At 36.6% G+C, this 20,804-nt stretch overlaps 1 protein-coding gene across 4 annotated transcripts in view; it reads left to right on the forward strand.

Annotated features, from left to right (window-relative positions):
- CCDC85A (coiled-coil domain containing 85A) overlaps positions 1–17,007 on the forward strand; it is a 208,148-nt gene extending 191,141 nt beyond the window's left edge. For 2 of the 4 annotated variants that reach the window (XM_043468612.1, XM_043468611.1), the window contains one exon: positions 15,198–17,007. In XM_043468612.1, the coding sequence (XP_043324547.1) occupies positions 15,198–15,247 (50 nt within the window). In that variant the 3' untranslated portion in view covers positions 15,248–17,007. Of the gene's footprint in view, positions 1–4,168; positions 4,304–7,351; positions 7,472–10,897; positions 10,997–15,197 lie in introns of all 4 variants that reach the window. The other 2 variants (XM_043468613.1, XM_043468610.1) reach the window with 2 other exon arrangements.
- Positions 17,008–20,804: the final 3,797 nt, after the last annotated feature.

Here is a 20,804-nt window from a genome sequence, read left to right on the forward strand (position 1 = left end):
GATGGGACCAGATGCCATGATCTTAGTTTTCTCAACGTTGAGTTTTAAGCCAACTTTTTCACTCTCCTTTTTCACTTTCATCAAGAGGCTCTTTAGTTCTTTTTCACTTTCTGCCATAAGGGTGATATTATCTGCATATCTCAGCTTATTGTTATTTCTCCCGGCAATCTTGATTCCAGCTTGTGCTTCATCAAGCCCAGCGTTTCACATGATGTACTCTGCATATAAGTTAAATAAGCAGGGTGATAGTATACAGCCTTGACATGCTCCTTCTCCTATTTGGAACCAATCTGATGTTCCATGTCCAGTTCTAACTGTTGCTTCTTGACCTGCATAAAAATTTCTCAGGAGACAAGTCAGGCGGTCTTGTATTCCCATCTCTTTCAGAATTTTCCACAGTTTGTGGTGATCCACAAAGTCAAAGGCTTTAGCATAGTCAATAAGGCAGAAATAGATGTTTTTCTGGAACTCTATTGCTTTTTTGATAATCCAGTGGATATTGGCAATTTGATCTCTGGTTCCTCTGCCTTTTCTAAAACCAGCTTGAATATCTGGAAGTTCATGGTTCGTGTACTGTTGAAGCCTGGCTTGGAGAATTTTGAGCATTACTTTACTAGCATGTGAGATGAGTGCAATTGTGTGATAGTTTGAGCATTCTTTAGCATTTCCTTTCTTTGGAATTGGTATGAAAACTGACCTTTTCCAGTCCTGTGACCACTGCTGAGTTTTCCAAATTTGCTGGCATATTGAGTGCAGCACTTTCACAGCGTCATCTTTCAGGATTTGAAATAGCTCAACTGGAATTCCATCACCTCCACTAGCTTTGTTTGTAGTGATACTTCCTAAGGCCCACTTGACTTCACATTCCAGGATGTCTGGCTCTAGGTGAGTGATCATACCATCGTGATCATCTGGGTTGTGAAGATCTTTTTTGTATAGTTCTTCTGTGTATTCTTGTCGCCTCTTCTTAATATCTTCTGCTTCTGTTAGATCCATACCATTTCTGTCCTTTATTGTGCCCATCTTTGCATGAAATATTCCCTTGGGGGTATCTAATTTTCTTGAAGAGATCTCTAGTCTTTCCCATTTTATCGTTTTTCTCTATTTCTTTGCACTGATCACTGAGGAAGGCTTTCTTATCCCTACTTGCTGTTATTTGGAACTCTGCATTCAAATGGGTATATGTTTCCTTTTCTCCTTTGCTTTTCACTTCTCTTCTTTTCACAGCTATTTTTAAGGCCTCCTCAGAAAGCCATTTTTCTTTTTTTGCATTTCTTTTTCTTGGGGATGGTCTTGATTCCTGTCTCCTATACAATATCATGAACCTCCATCCATAGTTCTTCAGGCAATCTATCCAATGTAATCCCTTGAATCTATTTCTCACTTCTACTGTATAATCATAACGGATTTAATTTAGGTCATACCTGAATGGTCTAGTGGTTTTCCCTACTTTCTTCAATTTAAGTCTGAATTTGGCAATAAGGAGTTCATGATCTGAGCCACAGTCAGCTCCTGGTTTTGTTTTTGCTGACTATATAGAGCTTCTCCATCTTTGGCTGCAAAGAATATAATCAATCTGATTTCGGTAATGACCATCTGGTGATGTCCATATGTAGAGTCTTCTTTTGTGTTGGAAGAGGGTGTTTGCTATGACGAGTGTGTTCTCTTGGCAAAACTCAATTGGCCTTTGCCCTGCTTTGTTCTGTACTCCAAGGCCAAATTTGCTTGTTATTCCAGGTATTCCTTGATTTCCTGCTTTTGCATTCCATTCCCCTGTAATGAAAAGGGCATCTTTTTTGGGTGTTAATTCTAGAAGGTCTTGTAGGTCTTCATAGAATCATTCAACTAAAGCTTCTTCAGCATTACTGGTCGGGGCATAAACTTGGATTATCGTGATACTGAGTGGTTTGCCTTGAAAATTAATGGAGATCATTCTGTCATTTTTGAGGTTGCATCCAAGTACTGCATTTTGGACTCTTGTTGACTGCTATGGCTACTCCATTTCTTCTAAGGGATTCTTGTCCACAGTAGTAGATATAATGGTCATCTGAGTTAAATTTACCCATTCCAGTCCATTTTAGTTCTGTGACTCCTGAAATGTTGATGTTCACTCTTGCCATCTCCTGTTTGACCACTTCCAATTTGCCTTGCTTCATGGACTTAACATTCCAGGTTCCTATGCAATATTGCTCTTTGCAGCATTGGACTTTGCTTCTATTACCAGTCACATCCACAACTGGGTATTGTTTTTGCTTTGGCTCCATCTCTTTATTCTTTCTGGAGTTATTTCTCCACTGATCTCCAGTACCATATTGGGCACTTACCAACTGGGGAGTTCCTCTTTCAGTGTCCTATCATTTTGCCTTTTCATACAGTTCATGGAGTTCTCAAGGCATGAATACATATATTGCCCCCTTTTATGAGATTAATCCTCTACAATCTGTTTTGAGTATGTTTAAAAAGAACCTTTTACAAGATGCTGAAAAATTTGCTATTGCATGTTGTCTCAACTTTCTGAAAATGAAAATAAATGACTGCTTCTTCTAGTAGGCTTCTAACTGGTCATAGATATTACCTTAGTTTTCATGGTTATTGTAATAAGTTTTGTTACAGTGGAGAGGCATTGGGATTTAATCTCACTCCACATTAAATACAAATGAAAGAAATTTTTATGTTTTATTTGGTTGTTGGATACAAAAAACATGAAATCTGTGAGATGTGTAAGTCTTGGAGAGAACCAATTTTAGAATATAGAGCTCATTTGTGTAAAAAAAAAACCAAAAACCTGCATTCATTGCTAATTATAATCCCAGAACAAAACTGTGCAGATTCACAGGGGGGGTGACTTTTCAGCCATGCACCATATTATAAATTGTTGGATATAACTCTTTATGATGGATATAGACACTGACATATGAGATGATTACTGAGAGAGCAAAGTTTAAATTAGTGTTGCTTTGAGGAAATGATCATTGTGGTTCAACTGCAAATATATGATTTTCTCTGCTATATGTGAAGAGTATGTGTGACTTTCTTACTTAATAGGTAACTCATACTTATTTTGTAGACTCAGAAAAAATTTTTGTGAGTACCAAATGCTGGTCGACATTGCTCCCTTTCTGATTTCACTTCAGACCATGGTATATTTTCTTTATTGTTCGGCCTCCAAAAGTCTGAGAAAAGTAAAAATTAGACCAGTGCTGTTTACCATAAAGCAAATAACAGATTAATGAGAACTAAAAAATTATTTTCTCATTTTCAGTCTCCTAAAATTAACTTAAATGTTTGGACACTGGAATTTTTAGACTATATTTGCAGGTTTTCTATATTTCAAAAATTGTTTATTATTCTTTAGGATGTAGCATTCTTAGAAGGTCTTAGTGAAAGTTGGCAGGGAAAGGAAATTATGGACAAATGAGTTCATTTTGTTTCTGTTCATTTTAATAAAATTACAGTTTGGTCATGGAAAAAACCTGAAATTTAGGGATGAAAACTCTTTGTATTTTCTTTTTATGTCAGTTATGTGATAGCTCTAGTTACAACCAGTACAGAAACTTGGGAAATGACTGATTAATAGAAATCTTGATAATTATGTATATGCCCCATGTAAAATAGTTTATTGCAGTAGTGATCTCTAAGTTCATTATATACTCCTCGGTGTATAGAAATTTTGCTGAGAATTTAATGCAGTGTCGGTTTTTCTGAGTATTGAATATATCTACCCAACTTGTGTTTCTTAACATAAGGTCTGAGTGCTCCCAACTGCATTTTAATAATTTCTAAGTTATGAAGTTATCACTTTAAATACTTAGAAGACCTTATGTTAATTCTCTATTTCTCACAAATAAAACCAACAAAATTAAGTTGCATAAATAGCTTCCTCTTTTTTTTTTTTTGGTAGAATTTTGGCATTATCATCTATCTCTTTTTGATAGCTTGAGAATTAGTTATACCTCTGCCCAAAACTTTAAAAAAAAAATCAATATTAGCTCTTACATACAGGACTTCATGAGTTTTTTAATGTTCTCCCTTGTTAGAGGTGCATGTTACAGCTTGCCATTGTGGTCATTGTGGTTCATTTCATTAAGCTTCTTGTTCTATCTGCTTTCTTGAGACTTGGGAAACAGCATTTTTCTGAGTGATTGTACTATATTGTTCCAAATATAAGGCCACCCAGAATAGAAGGCAACCTCCAACTAGAAACAGCTCAAATATGGAGAAAGGCTGGGGGCCCAGAGCCCGGCGGGTCTTGCAGTGGTGGCAAGGGTGCCGAGGAATAGGACGATGCCTGCCCACTCTCCCGGTGAGTGAAGATGAGTCAGCTGCTGATTTGCTTGTGCGTAACCAGATGGATTCTGTTGCTAGAGGAAAAGTTATACTGGGGGGAGAGAACAAGTCTGCACACATGAAATAAAGTCACTGTGTGTCCAGATCCAGGGAGGGAAGGAGGGAATTGAGTCTTTTATCTTCTCAACAGTCACCTTCAGTGCTTTTCCCCCTGAACCTGGAGGTGAAAGTTGAATAACCCCAAACACTGAAGAACGAGAAGGGTACCTGCACCTTTTTTTTGAAAAGGGGTTTAAAGTCAGTGACCATGAAAATGAACTGTTAGACACCAACAGAAGTGTCAAGACCAGCTCAGAAAATTATTCCTTGCCCTTTCAAACTTACTGCTGACCCAAGAGGTGGTATGTACACTGTGTGTGGTCATGTGTAGCTTGAAAACAAGCAACCCCAAAGCTGGGACTCGCATTTCCAATTTCAGTAAGATTTTTTTCTTTTTAAATTCCCTGTCTCCTGAGTCAGCCAAGATACAATTTAAATAAGCAGGCTAAATCTTATTGAAATAAACTCCAAGGGACTCTTCTAAAATATTTTTTGTGCTAGTATTTTACCCAGTAGCATATTTTAAAAAGTACTTCAGTGAAAATATATTATTCAACTGAGAATGTGTATTGATGGAGCCCAGAGCCTAGAAAAAGCCCAGATAAAACTCTACCAATAAGCAGTAGAAATCTAAAATTTCATTTTATAGTAACTAAATGAGATGTGACAGAAAGAATGAGGTGCTTGTTTCTGTTATAATCAAGAAAACTATTTAGCATCTATTAGTATACAACTTAACCCGCATTCAGTAACATTTGCAGCTTCACAAAAACTACATGAAATATGGACCTTTACCTTTCTAGTGATGATTAAGTCCATGACTTGCAAAGCAAATTTGAAGTAGAGCTTGAATCCCTGAATAAGTTGCCTACCACCGCCTTTTCCCCTTTCCCCCGCCCATGTAGCTTCCATTGTAACTTTTATGATGATGGTGGTGAAACTTCTTTAATAAAAGGGTATGCCTTTCTGAATAGGCAGGACTGTCCTTAAGTCTAAACAATGCTAAATTGCCCAAAGGATGTGGTTTAGGGAAGCTACTTATCATTGATTTCAGAAATTCTCTTAAACCAAATTACCCTGAAAGATAGAGGTCCTGTGCCCAAGGGCATAGAAGCTAGAATTGGATATGCCTACCACATTTTGCCAGGTCTGGGATTTGAAACAGGCTGGGCAGAAAAGGAAGAATTTGAAGGGAGTTTGTTCCAGAGGGGGAAGGATCTTGCCTGACAAGTAGATTACCATTCAGAGCAAACAGCACTGCAGTTGTGGAGCCCAAATGAGACGTGGATGTGAACTCTGTATAATCTCAGAAACCTTTTCCAAAGAGTTCCTAAGGGTGGTACTGGTAAGGAAAGAGAATAGTAGAGAACCAGAACTTTTCAGGGAAGAACTTCCTTTAGAACTCATTTGTTTTGGAAATATTTGATTTCTACAAAGGAAGAGAATGTCCAAATTTGTGGTTGGATGGAGGGCATGTGCCTGTTATTAATCATCTTTAAACTTCATATAGTTTACTTTCTATTATTTGTTTTAGGTACTCTGTGTCTGATTTGATTCAAATTACAACAAAACAAACCTTATATTTTTTTCCCAGAGGGGGTTGGGGCTGTGATAATTGTATGTCCTGCGTCATCACCTGCTATTAATTTCATCATTAATTGCAGTGGCAGGCAGAAGCTGGAAGGTCACCCAAATGCCATAATCCATGGCTTCCTCTCCCTGTTGGCTACTAAGGGTGGGGGCAGGACCTGACCTGGTTGCATAGGAAAGAACATGGCCTCAGTTGGCTTATGAGATGGCAAGGACAGCCTTCAGGGACATATAGATAGAAAGGACAGTGACGAGGGAAGGGAGAAGATAGTCCCAATTCATTATAAATAATAATCTCTGTAAAAATCAATAGCAAGAGTTGTTAGCGTGGTTTGTGTAAAACCCACACCTGTAACTATTGCTGTGCTCAGCTCCTCCCACCCATCCCTAAGATGCACAACTTAGAAGCGCTCCTGAAGATGCTAGAAAATTAATGTCCCAGATCACTGTTGTTTCTTCCTACCGAGAATCCACATATGATGCACCTTCCATGGCTCCTTCTCAGGGGATTAGATTCATAGGATCAAGTTAAAGGGAACAGTTGTTAATCTAGTAGGTGTGAAAAAATCTGCAGATTTGTTGATGGATAGAAATTAAAATCTCTCAGACCCTAAAAACAGGAAAATTCCCACTAGACTGTTTTTGCTAGGAGGGTAGGTCACTGCTATTCTTTTTCTTTCCTGATTCATTAGTATTTTTCCCAAGGAACCCTGGAAAAAGTGACATTTTTACTTTTTCCCATTTCCTGTATGGGCGACTGTGACTTTGCAGATCAAATTAATAATGCCAAGGTTCTGACTTCTCAGCAATTCAGTTGAAAAGTCACTAAACTACAAACATGTAATGTGCAATCTGTTTTTTCATTTTTTAAAAATTCATAAAATAAGAGAATTCTTGAAGAAAATGTTGCATGTGGTTAAATCTCTTTGGGAAATGTTCCGCCATAGGTAAGGGACACCATTTCTCCAATGTGATGTATCTGCATTTTCTGAGACATATGGAATATGGCATTTGTCATGCTGAGTGAGCATGTTTAACTCAAATGTGGAGTAACTCACAAATTCCCTACTCTTGAGTATCTTTAAGTTTCAAAAATCATTCTTAAAATGTTCTTAATGGGCATTCCTTAGGGGGCATTGCTCTCTTCAGTAAATCAGAACTGACATCTGGAAATGCATAGAGATGGCTCTTGGTTACTTTTTTTTTTTTTTTTCTGGTCAAGCAGCAAGTGTATTCCAATTAACAAGTTGATAGCATCTTATGACAGGCTAGAAAAAAAGGCTAATTCTCATTTGGCATATTGAATATTGAATGACATCTCTTCAGTTATAAACGACTTTTGTTTTAATAACAAAGTTGTTGATTTTCTACTAAGGGTTCTTTTAGGTTGTCATCAGGGGCTGATGGGAGTAACAGTTCACCCAACTCTCCAGCTAGCTTCAGTGGACATACCACACCTTCTCAGCAGCCTGAACCTGTGGTACACTCTCTTAAGGTAACCAACTGTGTACAACCATTTCTTCAGTACTTCAGTTGTGTTGTGGCTTGTTCACTATAGTCTGGTAATCCTCACGGTCTCGTTTTAACCATAGATACTTTATTTTTTGACCCCTATGGTATAATTTTGTTTTTAATCTTAAGTTTTGAAGAATGATTTTAATTTTGTAAACTAATAGTGGGTTTGAGTACTTATGGTTGAATTGAATCTCTGATTTTATCATTTTGTTTTGAGTAATGTGATTCATATCTACCTGCATTGAAGTTGAAGTCTGATGTGCATGTATGTGTAAAATATTGTTACAGGTATTTTCTGTGCAATGTTTGTAGCATGGACGTCTTCAAATACAGGAACTTAATAGCCAAAATAAGGAAGGATACCATATTTTTCTTTTTGTAAGTGAAGTACGTTGTGCAACTTACTAAAAAAAGTTTTCAAATAAACAAAAACCTACTCTGGTCACCACTAAATAGAAATTAAGTCTTCAAACTCTAGTTAATGCCTCTTTATAGACTATTAGGAAATAGACATCTGGTCTTATTCATAAAGATATTTTATTTTTGGCTTATAATTAAGATTATGCAATAACTTAACGAAAGATGTGGCTTAAATTTATCATTTATTTTTCTTTACCAGTAATGAGCTTTCCAATAAGTAAAATTAATAATATGCAATATAAATATTTACCTCTCTAAGAAGAAACTGCAGGCAATAAAAATCGTATTAAAAACTGAGACAATTCCTTGAAATTTCATCAGCTCCAAAGTATAAAACACTGTCCTCCAAATTATCTCTAATTCCTAACATGTCGCACAGAGTCAGACATGACTGAAGCGACTTAGCGTGCATGCATGCATTGGAGAAGGAAATGGCAACCCACTCCAATATTCTTGCCTGGAGAATCCTAGGGACAGAGGAGCCTGCTGGGCTACTGTCTATGGGGTCGCACAGACCTGTCCTGCTTTTGCCACATGGATTTCACAACTTTTCTAAATTTGTTTTGGTTTCAGAATGATTTATCCACAGGCTGATGAGGCACTCCTATGCCACACTTTCCTTGGCATGCGAAAAAGCAAAGACGTAGATGAGAACTTCAAAATATTTACTTGACTTGAGGATGATTGTTTTAGCAGTTGATTTAGCTCCCTCATTACATTTTGCTGTAACTTAGATGAAATGAGTGTGCTTCTCCCAAGCACTTACAGATTGCAGACAAGGGGAGGTGGTAGAACTATGCTGGGGGCCAGTGGCAATGAACGTGGTGTTTCCTGTCTCGATTGGGAAACCTCACAAAATGAACAACTGAGAGGAATTTGTGGGAAGGCACACCAGAATGAGGGGCCCTCCCTGCCTTTTGTCTGACAGCTGCTGGTTTATCAACTGGCTTGCTCTTAGCAACAGCACTTGGATACTGTTTAGTATGAACAGCATGCTAAACAAGCTGTTACTTGAGCATAAATCAGACACTAGCATCTGAAAGCACTTTAGAAATGGAAAAATGGAGTGGCTTCAAGCCTGTGGTATTGGTATCTACACATACTCCAGAAATGACACAATGCCCTGCTTTCCAAACTGAAACCTGTTTCAGCCCATTGCCTTATTCAATGACACGTGCAGTTGGAATCAGATCGGTGTAGTGGGTCACACTGCCATCTTTCCCTAAATTCTCAACACAGCTGTGGTAGTATGGCCTAAAAGGAAGGGGACGGCAAGGAAGAGCTCTTCAGTTTTCTCCAAATTCATTTTCTAATTTTCATATAAAATTTTATCTTGAGGAAGATATTATGTTATAATCAGAACACATTAAGTGTCCCCACTTGGCTGATGGGTAATGCTGAGCAACTGAAGCACCTTGATTGGGTAACTGGAGGCTCTTGAATATAGAATGCATTTGTTTCCATGAGTTGAGACAGAAATATGTGCAAACATAGCCTCTGGGAAACGCATCTTTGGAATATCTCAACATTAAGAAAAAGTAGCCTCTTGACATGTTTTGTTTTTAAAAGCTACAAATCTAGAGCTGATTTATATCATAAGATTTTTCTGTTCTGAAAGTAGTAGTTGAAACAGTGGCTCAGTTTCTTATCTTCTTGTAAAGTTTTAAAAATTTCTAAACTTTAATAAACTCCATGGTCATAGTTTTGGGGAAAGAGTTGTAAATCAATGTGAGGAATTAGTCCACTTGAAATATGCCACATTTTTCTTGCTTTAAAATTCATAACTATTAATTGGAGCTTCACTTCATTTAGTAGAAATTAACTGATTTGAAGTACAGTTCTCTCAGGTGCATAGTAAATCGAATTTGTGGGCAAATGAGCTTGTTCCAAGGAGTGCTTTAAGTTTTCTATGAATATTCATTAAGCATCATCAATAATTTCCTCTAAGTATAAAAAGAATGTGAACTGACTCTGTAGGGTTCTGCTTCAGGCTTTTAAGTGTGAATTCTCAGATGACACCTTTAGGTGTGGCCATCAGCATTGACCGTGGCAATAGAACCAAGGGGTTTAGCAGTGTTACAGTTCATTGTGGATTATACAAGAGCTTTTAGGAGAAACATTTTTTTAATACTACATCAGTGATTTGATTTAGAAGCTGATGTAGAGAAAAATAACAAATAGCACTCAAGGCCAAAGTGTTGTCTTCTTTTGTACTATATAGAGTATTGACATGAAATTTTTAAAGACATTTTGAACAGAATCTTATTCTCAATTCATTTAGGAATAATTTAGAGAGATAGAATCTAAAATTGTTTAAAAGCATCTCATTCTCAGATGAAAAATGAAAAATACTTAGTGTTGCTCACATATTTTCATGACTGGAGAGCCATTGCTTCTCTTTGCTTTTGTCAAAGAGCTGTCTCCACAGTCCTGTCCTAGGCACCAGGAACACATCAAGGCAAGAACTCTGAGATCAGTAACATTCATGTTAAAAGTTCTTATGGGTTCTGACAAGTTTCACCTGTCACTATTATCCTTTTTAGTCATTTTTTCTATAGGCCGTGTCTACATATCATTTGGACTGTTGAGTAATATAATTAATTACATGCCAGTCTTTACAATGGAGCAAGATTTATTGACTATCTCCAAATGGTTGACAGTCAGCTTTATCTTAATGACCAAATTAACTAAATGTATCTAATTATTTTGGACATAAATGAATTCAATTGACTATTAGTGATGCAGTAGATTGCTCTTAATGGCCATTTGATAATCAAGTAGAATTGACTCCAGATAGCTTTCAGAACAATCAACTCTTTTAAAAGATTTTGCCATATATTAACCTACTCTGATATGCAGACATGGAAAAAAAACTAAGGTTTTTTTTTTCTTTTTACAAAGTGGAGCTCCTTGATGATTTTTATTCATAACTAACAAACTTTTTTTTTTCCATGTGAAATTTGCTTTTCTTTTTCAACAAATCCAGGTCTTGGATGTTCAGGAAACTATAGATCGTCAACAGGGTAAAGAGTATGAACATGACCTTAGTGAGACAGAAAAAGCTATAGTCAGAGAAATGTGCAATGTAAGTTTAATGTGCTTTATTGTGTATTCTGTGTTGAAAGCCTCATCATAGCTTAGATTTTGCTTCATGAATACCTACTTTTTAAAATGCCGGCCAAATGCCTTTATATTTTTATGTGAAAGTAAAACCAACCTTCCCTTGATTTTCTTTAATAAATGTTATTGCAGTATTTTTTAACACAATAATCATGTAAAATATGCAGGTGAGCAAGAATCAGCCAATTCTGTGTTCCAGAATGAACTGTGAAAGTTTAATTTCCTAAAATGTTACTAGTTTTGATAAAATAAATCAGTTTCCATTTCATAATTGTCCTTAAAGAGCAGTGTTTAAAAACCTATGATAAGCAAAGAAAACGCAGCCTCCTGCAGATTATTTGTAACAATACTTGGGGAAAAAAAATCACCATCTTAATATTGGGTTGGCCATAAAGTTTGTTCTGTTTTTTCCCATAGAAACTGGAACGAACTTCTTACCCAACCCAATAGGTATTATTTGCTAAGTTCTTCATTCATATGATGTGTGCTTCATGTCATGCCCAGCAGTATCTCAAAATAGTAAGCGATAGATATGAACTTAAGAGATGGCCACACAGAAATGTACCTATGAAATCACAGAAATACAGTGGGGGAAAAAAAAAAAGACATGCTATTTTCACAATGCTTAGCCTATGTAATCATTATTGGGGTTTGGGTTTGATTAATCTTAATTGTTGAGTCATATGCTTTGGATATATCATTTAATCAATTTGTGGAACTTATTTAAAAACTAAGTAGAATATGATGGGGAAGACATTTGTTAAAAGCAAAAATTCATGGTCAGTTATCTTAAGCTTTGATTTGAATTGGTATTCCATTGTGCTTTTATCGTTTGTTCATTAAGATATCAAAATTGCTTAGAAATACCCTTCAGCTTTAGGCTATTAGGACCAGGTATCTCATTTACCTACCTCCCCAAAGCATTCCTAGAATCCAGGAAATGTTAAATAAGCCCCATGGGCATGTAGCACTCTTGCCCCAGCACATACAGCCTCTTGCTTGCTTGTGTTGTCATTTTTCTTTCTTACATATCTGTTGTCTCTTTTCAAATGGTCATTGGTTCTAGATGTCATGATTTCCTAAATGCATTATGATTGATTTGCATGATGAAATGCATCATGTCATGATTTCCTAAATGTAGCTTTTTGTCTGTTCTTAAGCTTTTCAATTTGAACACCTCCCTCAGATAAATTTTAAAGTTCAAACATTAGGAATTGTAAAACTGGAAGGGACCATAGGAGGTTATACCTTCAGTGGTTCTCAGCCATATTGAGGCTCCTTCATAATTCAGAAGTCTGAGTTTTGCACCAGATCTTGGGCAGTCAGGGTAGGAACTCTCATTTCATACTTGAAGAAACTAAGATTCTGAAATTAAGTTACTTGCCCCAATTTGTCCTCTAATGAATAGGGAAGTCAGGCATATACCCAGATTTTCTCTGAGGACCAGTTCTTTCCACTTTCCCAACTGTAGTGAATCTAGGCACTTCCATTTTCTTTCTGAAGAATGAAAATCACTGTATCTTACAGAGGAAACCATCTCTATTGTGCTTAATGCCAGAATTTGTCTAAATAAACACAGGCCTGTTTCTTGTCTCTTTTTTTGATGAAATATTTTTAGATATTAGAAAATTTATTTCTTAGAGAAGGGACCCACTAATGAATTGGATCTTGATTAGTTTTGCATTGATCTTGATTTGCCTGTATTTCCAAAAATCTTTCAAAAGGACACACACAGTGGTAATTATTGTTGCCTTCAGAAATCCAAGAGCTTTTGACTTTGGAAAGTTCTCTAGGGCATCTTTTCTGTTTTCACCTTTGGTCACCGAAATTTGAGAAACAAAAAAAGTAAGTTAGTTCAAATCTGATTGTTAGCACTGTTATATTTGGAAACTATATAAAAGCCATAAGAAAAAGAAGTGCTGATTTAAAATATTTGTGTCACCATTGTAAGTTATATCCACATCAAGAATGCATAGCAAATATTGGAGAATAAACAAAAATACAGTTTGTGGGACAGTTTCAAAACTTCTAAATAATAATGTACATAAGATTATGAAACCTATTTGAGGAATTATGGGTTTTTACAATAATGTTACAGAAATGTAAAGCTTTCTCATAATGTGAGATCAGTTAACACACCCAGATTTATATCCGTCTCTGGTATTCTTTCTGGAAATAGGTTGTTAACATCTAGATAGTCTTTTCATTTTATAGATGTTAACAACCTTTCTTCACAGCACCATCATTTTGATTAGTAAGCATGTAGTGCTTCTAGTCTCTTCCCAGCTCTACCACAAAGATATACTGTCCTCTAAGAAACAGTATATTATTTATCTGTTTGTAGTAATGGTTTTATCTTAGGTTTTTCTGTTTGGCCCTTGTCAGTTCCCTGAGAACAGCTGAGACATTTGATGGGCCGCCATCTCAGTGACCATCTCAGACACCCACTGTTCGGCTCTCTTACTTATTTAACAAGTCACTACTCTGTGCCTGTCTTAATGTCTTTGGCTTATTCCAAAGTTCTGTCTTCTCTGAGTTTCCTTTCACCATGTAATTTCAGGGGTAAGGCCCATTACATTCTACATTTGAATACTTGAAGAGGGAGTTGTGTACAAGACTTAGGAGTTGTCATCATCTAATGCCTTTTGTTCCTGATTATTTGAATCTATCCTTTGCTTCTAAACAAGATGTGAAAGCATTCTGGGTAGATGTAATACCATTTAAGGGCTAGAAAGGGAAAGTCCATGGTGTTCCTTGGCTTCCTGATTCATAATGTGTCCCTCTTCAGTCAATGTATTGAGGAAGGACATTTTCCTCACTCCCTTGGGTACAGCCTGGACTGTTCACTGCTAGATATGTCCAGTTGTGTCTGACTCTTTACAACCCCATGGACTGTAGCTAGCCAGGCTTCTCTGTCCATGGGATTTCCCAGGCACACATATTAGAATGGGTGGCCATTTCTTTCTTCAGGGGATCTTCCTGACCCAGAGATCAAACCCAGGCCTCCTGAATTACAGGTGGATTTTGTACCATCTAAGCTACTAGGAAATTCCTTCCCAAATATTTAAGGACTGTAACTACAGTCCCTTCAAATATGTCCCTTTCAAATATGACAGGACATCTCTACCACAGAGTAGTGTCTGCTAACACACAGAGATGAATAGTTCCATAGGTTTCACAATGAAGGTAGACAGACCCCCTACATGCTTATGTGTTACTATGACTAGAAATCTGCTTCCCTGGAATATCTGCTCTTTTAAAACAGAAAACAAAGAAGTATTGATGAACTAGCTGGTTTGTGTTCATGTTAGAGCAGTGTAAATTTACGTGGAAGTAATCAATCTGATCATAATCCTAATAGGGAAACACTGAGAGAGTTATGACTGTTACTATGTGGTTTCTTAATGTAGTATATTGGTATGTCATTGTTGGATTCCGTGGTTTTACGTATTAATCTCACCCTTTGCTATTGTCCCTTTAAAATAGCCTAATTTTTAACATATTGTTTTTAGTGACTCTTGAATTTATTTTTATCTTTTCCCTGCATCTGAATGCTTTCTATTGTGGTAATCTGAGATATATTATTGGGTAGCTAAGATTTATGATAACTAAGGCCCCCCATTCTACAGGGAAAACAAGGGAAATCTACTAGTGACCCTAAGGCTACTAGCTCAGGACTTTAAACCACTACAGACAGTGAAGGAGTTTTTGTTCTTAGTTATTTAACATTTTGGTATTCCTCATTTTAGATGTATAATATAGGAACCAGGATGATTTTGCTCATATATTCTTAACTACACATTAGAATCATGTTGACAGCTTTAAAAAAAAATAGATGACCCTACCTGTTTAAGAGTAATTCCTAGTGGACACCCAGAGTTGAGGACCAGTCTCATAACCAGTGTAAGTTGGCATATCATTCTGTAATTTTGACCCTGATTGCTAAAAAAGCATAGCACTCCTGTCTGTTGAGCAGTTCTCATGATTTACAAACTTGCATCACATTTCATTTTATTTTTGAGCTCATTCGTGTGAATATTTTGTCTTTTGTCTTATATTCCTCTTTGTCCTCATAGATTTCCCCCCTTAAAAAAAAACAAACCATACACACCCCTGTATGGAACAGGACAATTAAGATGCTTACTCTTTTTCTTCTTTTTCTTAAGGTTGTATGGAGGAAACTTGGAGATGCTGCAGGTTCGTGTCCTGGAATTAGGCAACATTTGTCTGGAAACCAGTACAAGGGACCCATGTGAGACGCACTCTCTTTCAAACATGACATCACCACTGCAAGAGAGATAAGAGAGGAAAGAGTGGATTTCCACAAACCTGGAGTAATTGTACATTGCACATATTTTCCCTCGAAAAACTTTAGTATGGCTGAAGTTGTATTTTTTGTCTCTCACTTTGATGTTCACTACAGTCCATCTTAAACAAGGTAGCTTTGAAAATCACCATTTTGGTACCAATATTTTCATTAGAACTAAAATGTTTTTGACTCTTCAGATCTAAAATTGTAATGGGGAAACCTGCATGATTGGAAGAGTCCAGTAGAGCCTCAGTGGTTTTGATAGAATCAAATCATAGCATATCATGGTGGGAGTGTTCTACCATGTTGTTGAAGATAACAAGTGGTTTCCAGCTTCCCAAGTTGGAGAGTTGGTAACCTATTATATTTTAGTCAATAAAATACTAGTTCCTGATGCATAATTAATTTGGATGCAAGATAAGGTTAGGTTTCTTGGATTTTGTTTTGACTTTTGAGGTACTAAAATACCACATCAGTTTTCCTTACCAGCTAGAAGGGTAGCAGGACTTTGTCGAGTGCATTATCAGAGTGCCATTTACTTAAATTAATCAAATAAATATATCTTTTCTTTCATCTTAATGTATTATTCATGAAGACACATCTTGGGGACATATCAACCTCCATCTTCAGTGTATTCATTAATGTTAATATTAACAATTTCAATTAAAGAACAAGCAAACAATTTTTCTAAGTGTTTCCAGCTGTGAGATGTCAATTTCTACAATTTAGTTTCTAGACATGCTGTTATATTTAATAAACTTTCTGTAAACTTTAAAATATTGCACTGCATTTATGAAAAAAGCTTTCTTAGCCTACAGCAGCTATCTTAACGTTTTATGAAACTGACGCATGTCCTTCATTATTGAAGCTAAAAGCTCTCGTTCAGATTGCTTGAGATTTGAAAAGAGGTGTGCTAGCTTTAGTTTTTCCTTATTTTTGGTATATATATATATATATAAAATAATAGACTGTGTGTATCGGAAATGCTATGATAGGTATTTTGTGTTTATTCAAATGCAATGATAGTTTCTTGTATGAATGTGCAAGAGGCCTCTGACCGAATGCTAACTTTATATTGTAATATAAAAGTAGGAATGCAGTGATTCCTAGTTTTCTTCTAAATTACTCAGATTTGATTCATAGCAGATATTCTGTTGCTTTTGTTTTTAAATGGGCTCATTACACATGTATTAATTGTCATTGGTGAAGGAACTGTTATACTTTTTTGAATGTTATTGTGATGAAAAGGCAGTCCTGTTCTCAGAAAATATTTATGAATTAATTTGCTATAGAATTATCTTTCTAATTATTGTAATTGGGTTACCATTTAAGCTTTTCTTTTAAAATGTTATATATTTTAAGAATATTATTACTCTATAAAGGAAAATTGCTTACTATATTTACACCTTTTCTTGAAAAGCTTTCATCCTTAAATTGTTGTATTCCTACACTCTGAAGACATTTTAAAAAAGTTTTGTGCCTGCAGTAGAGCCTGCAGAAGCTAATACAAGGAACACTTGTCTTTTGACAAAATACTTGTGTAAATTTTGATACTGTATTAAAACTATTTTTTTAAAGTTCTAAAGTTAAAATTGAGTATCAAGTATATGTGTTCATCTTAGCAATGGTAATAAATTATTTAATCCCAGTGTTTTTTTCCTTCAAAATGTTTTCCCTAAATTGATATTTCTCATAGTTGCTAAGTATCATATTGCTCCTGTATGACAGTAATTATAATAATATAAAACAAAGGCATGTTTAAATATGCTCTTAATGAGGGATTTAATATTTAGAGATTCCTTAATTCACTATTTTTTTAGTATAATGTAGTTAAAAAGTTTAGAATGATATTTAAGAATATTTAAAAATTAGGTATCTTTTAGTTTTAATTCATATAGATTAATATTAAACCTCAATTATTTATTATTAAAATATTAGTAGTCAGAAGGATATAAACTAGAAGGGAAGTATTAAAGAAATGGACAACTTGGTGTCTCTAAGAGACTTCTGCATTTTTGAGGAAAGAATGACAAGATGCAAGTCAGAGGACAGACATACTTCTTGGAAATCACTGTGGAATAAGGCTTCTTACACTTAGCATTAGTCCCCACTTTAAATGGCATAGTAGATGGACAGCTCAGGGTCTGAATCTTGCTACTGCCCAACATTTTTATCAGTAAAACTGAGTGATACCCTTCTTTTATGTGACCAGATTATTTATCTCATTTTCCCTGGGAAAAAAGGTTAATTTACATATCTTGGTAGGTTACCTTTACCAGCCCTGAAGCTGTCGGTCTATCAGAATCTAAGCTTTTTAAATTCATGCTTTATAAGTTTCTAGCACATGCTAACTGCACAAAAGAATATTTAGCTCGTATGTGGCATCCAGCAAAATACTGACAATCTTATTCTTTAATTCAATGAACTTTTCAAGAATGTCTACCACTATCACGTGAGTTAGCATATTTTGGTTCCTTCCTCAGGATGTGGCTGTTCAGGAAATACGTGGAACCGTAGTATCTTGGGTACCAGGAAGAGCTTCCTTTATCCTTGAGACCTAGATAAGTTTCCCTGAAATACCCATTTTGTGATCTTGAGGAAGTGCTGCGTTTCCTCGTGACTTCTCATTTCCAGAGTTTTCACTCCATGGCAAGCTTTCTGTTGACTCATCCTCCTTCACAGCAAAGACAAACTGATTCTGTTAGAAATCCTATCACCCATTCTCGGAAAGGATCTGCCTACTTCAAGCTGGCTTATCAAGGTAAATTCTCAACAAGCTCAAGATATACTTCTATGAGGAATTCATATATTTCATTCTCAAAGAAAAATTTTTCCATCTCATTATACAATTAAAGGACAATATATCAGACTGAACCGTATGACATTACCAATATTTGACCATCTTTGAATTATAAAAACAGCAATTTCATATGGTACGACTTTATATGATTAGTAGATTTTTTGTGGGATTAAATGCAGTACAAGTTAGTGTCAGCATGTTGAGCTGGAGCAGTATGCTTTACTAAGTGCAGCATTGAATAAAAGGCCTTTGGCTTAGTGAGGCTGACTTTGGGGCAGCAAGTTGAGCATGTGACTATTATTAGCTTTGTGCATTTGAATAAATAACTTAACCTCATTGAGCCTTGCTATCCTGATAGGCCGAATGGAGATAACATCTGAGTTACTCTAAGCTTTTCAGTAGTCTTCCTAGTTCCAAAGTTCAATGATCTTGACAGTTCACAAGAAACAATGGTGAGTCCTTTAAGATCCTGGAGCCTAGACCTGTGAGCAATTTATACCATTAGGCTGGGGGAAGGGCCCACATCAGCACTGAAGGGACAATCTACCACATAGAGATTCTAGCTGCACATACGTACTTCCAGGTTCTGTCCTTTACATCTCATTCAGCCTACTACAGGCCCTGTCATGACCAATCATAGACTGTGATTTTGGAAATGCAGATAAAGGGTGTTTGTCTGATTCTCACATAGGAAGAGTATGTTTGTGTTATGCCCCATGTCCGAATCCCCGAGCGGGAAGAGAGAAGGCTTCCAAGACAATGCAACTCGCAAAAAAAGGGAAGTTTATTGCTGACTCGAGTCAGGGCTCACTGCCGCAACCAACGCAGTGGTGCAGGGTCAGAAAGCGCTGAGCCTGAGCTGTTACCCAATTTATAAGGCGGTGCATAAGCAATTGGTAGCTGGCTTAAGCAGATTGGTTACATGTTTGCAAAGTAATCTTATTGGCTCAAACCTTTGCAGGCTTTTTTCAAACTTGGGCGTTTGCGGGCTTTTCAGCTTTCCCCTGATAGGTTCCCTTTTCCTTACTGGGCTCATATTGATTGGCTGGCTCCAGGTGGCCTGATAATCATGTTACCCTGGAAAACCAGGCCTACTCTTAATCTAGGCTGCCTGTCATGGTGCAGCCTCACAGTTTGAAAAACAATTTACACAACCATTTAATTCTTTATTTTTCATGCCACCACAGAAATGTCTGAGAACACTTTCACTTCAAAATGGCGGAATGAGTACATACTACAGCTTCTCCCTCTTGCCTTGATCCCTAAAAATGGTGGAAAAGATACTTACTAAACTCATAATTCCAGTAGAACATGAAAAAAATAGTGTACTCTGTAGACCCTCAATTATGATGAATTCTTGAAAGAAGGGAAACAAAACATTATCTTATTGAAGAATAGATCCAAAATTCAAAATACATGATGGAGGGTATTGTTTAAGAAGGAGTCATGGCTCCAAGGATGTTAAACAAGGAAGAGTTTGATACACCCACGGTATGGGATCCTGGGATAATTGGCAGTAGTCAGGCTTTTTGACTCCTGCATATAACCTCTCCCTCCCTCGCTCAGGCAGAGAACAAAAGAGATAATTACTCCCAGGCCAGAACAGAGGAGAAACATGACTGAATCAGACACAGTGCAGTTTTCGGATTGGTAACACCCAGTAGAAAAGGGACCCTCTGTGTTCAGATCCTTAGCTAATGATACATCTTGCCTAAAAGTTTGTCCCACCACTCCTTTGCACTTAAAGAGGCTAAATTATCTCCCACACCCAGCATCCTTACCTCTTCTTCAGTCAAGTAGTAGAATAAACATAGCAGGCTAATATGGAAATTTCAATACTAAGATGAGTATACAACCAAACACCACCCAACATTTCTCTCACTTTCTTACATTTCCTTCTTCCTTCTCTTTCCTAGTTGTTTAGTTGCCCTATTTTATGAGTTTAAGTGTTAAAGGTACCACAAAACCATTTGGAAGCAAGGAGCAATCATAAGTGAAGCATAGTCTCATTTCACTGAAATTTCAGAATGTCTCTGTAAAACACAAGAGCCTCTCATTTTGTGGAAGTGTTTCTCAGTTTTGACACCCAAGTTATAATTCCATTTGATCCTATTACCAAGAAGGCTTTCATTTTCTATTCTAGGACCTTTAGTTTTCTAGATCCTGTTCTAAAGTGACAGCATACAATATATACCACTGTAATTGCCATGGTAACAGGATTCATATGCTAATCAGGAATGCAGTTATAAAGAAGCACAAAGGGTCTGAAATTGGCCTTTGATTCTATGGGCCATTTTTGTGTATGGGTCAACCTGCATGGGCTTAATATAGCATTATACAAAATCTGTTTTCCCTTTTCAAAAATCTGGGTTAGGTGAGAATGAGTTTCTGACAATCCAGATAACAGTCCCTAGGGAGGGCTTTGTTCTGTCTTTTTTAACCATCATCATTCACCAGGTTCAGTCTAGCCCTACCACTCAACAGTGACCATACTGACTGGCTATCCAAGATTCATTTTTCTCTTTTTCCTAAGATAGTTCTCCTTTGCTTTAGAAAGACACCGCCCAAGAGAATGAGGAGAAGCTGTTTCCAATTCTATTGCTGAACCTTGATTATTCTAAAGCCTAGACTCAGAGTTCATCTTGGTACTCTCATCCTAGTTGC

This window comes from Cervus canadensis, chromosome 5, assembly GCF_019320065.1.
Source record: "Cervus canadensis isolate Bull #8, Minnesota chromosome 5, ASM1932006v1, whole genome shotgun sequence".
NCBI classification, from domain to species: domain Eukaryota; kingdom Metazoa; phylum Chordata; class Mammalia; order Artiodactyla; family Cervidae; genus Cervus; species Cervus canadensis.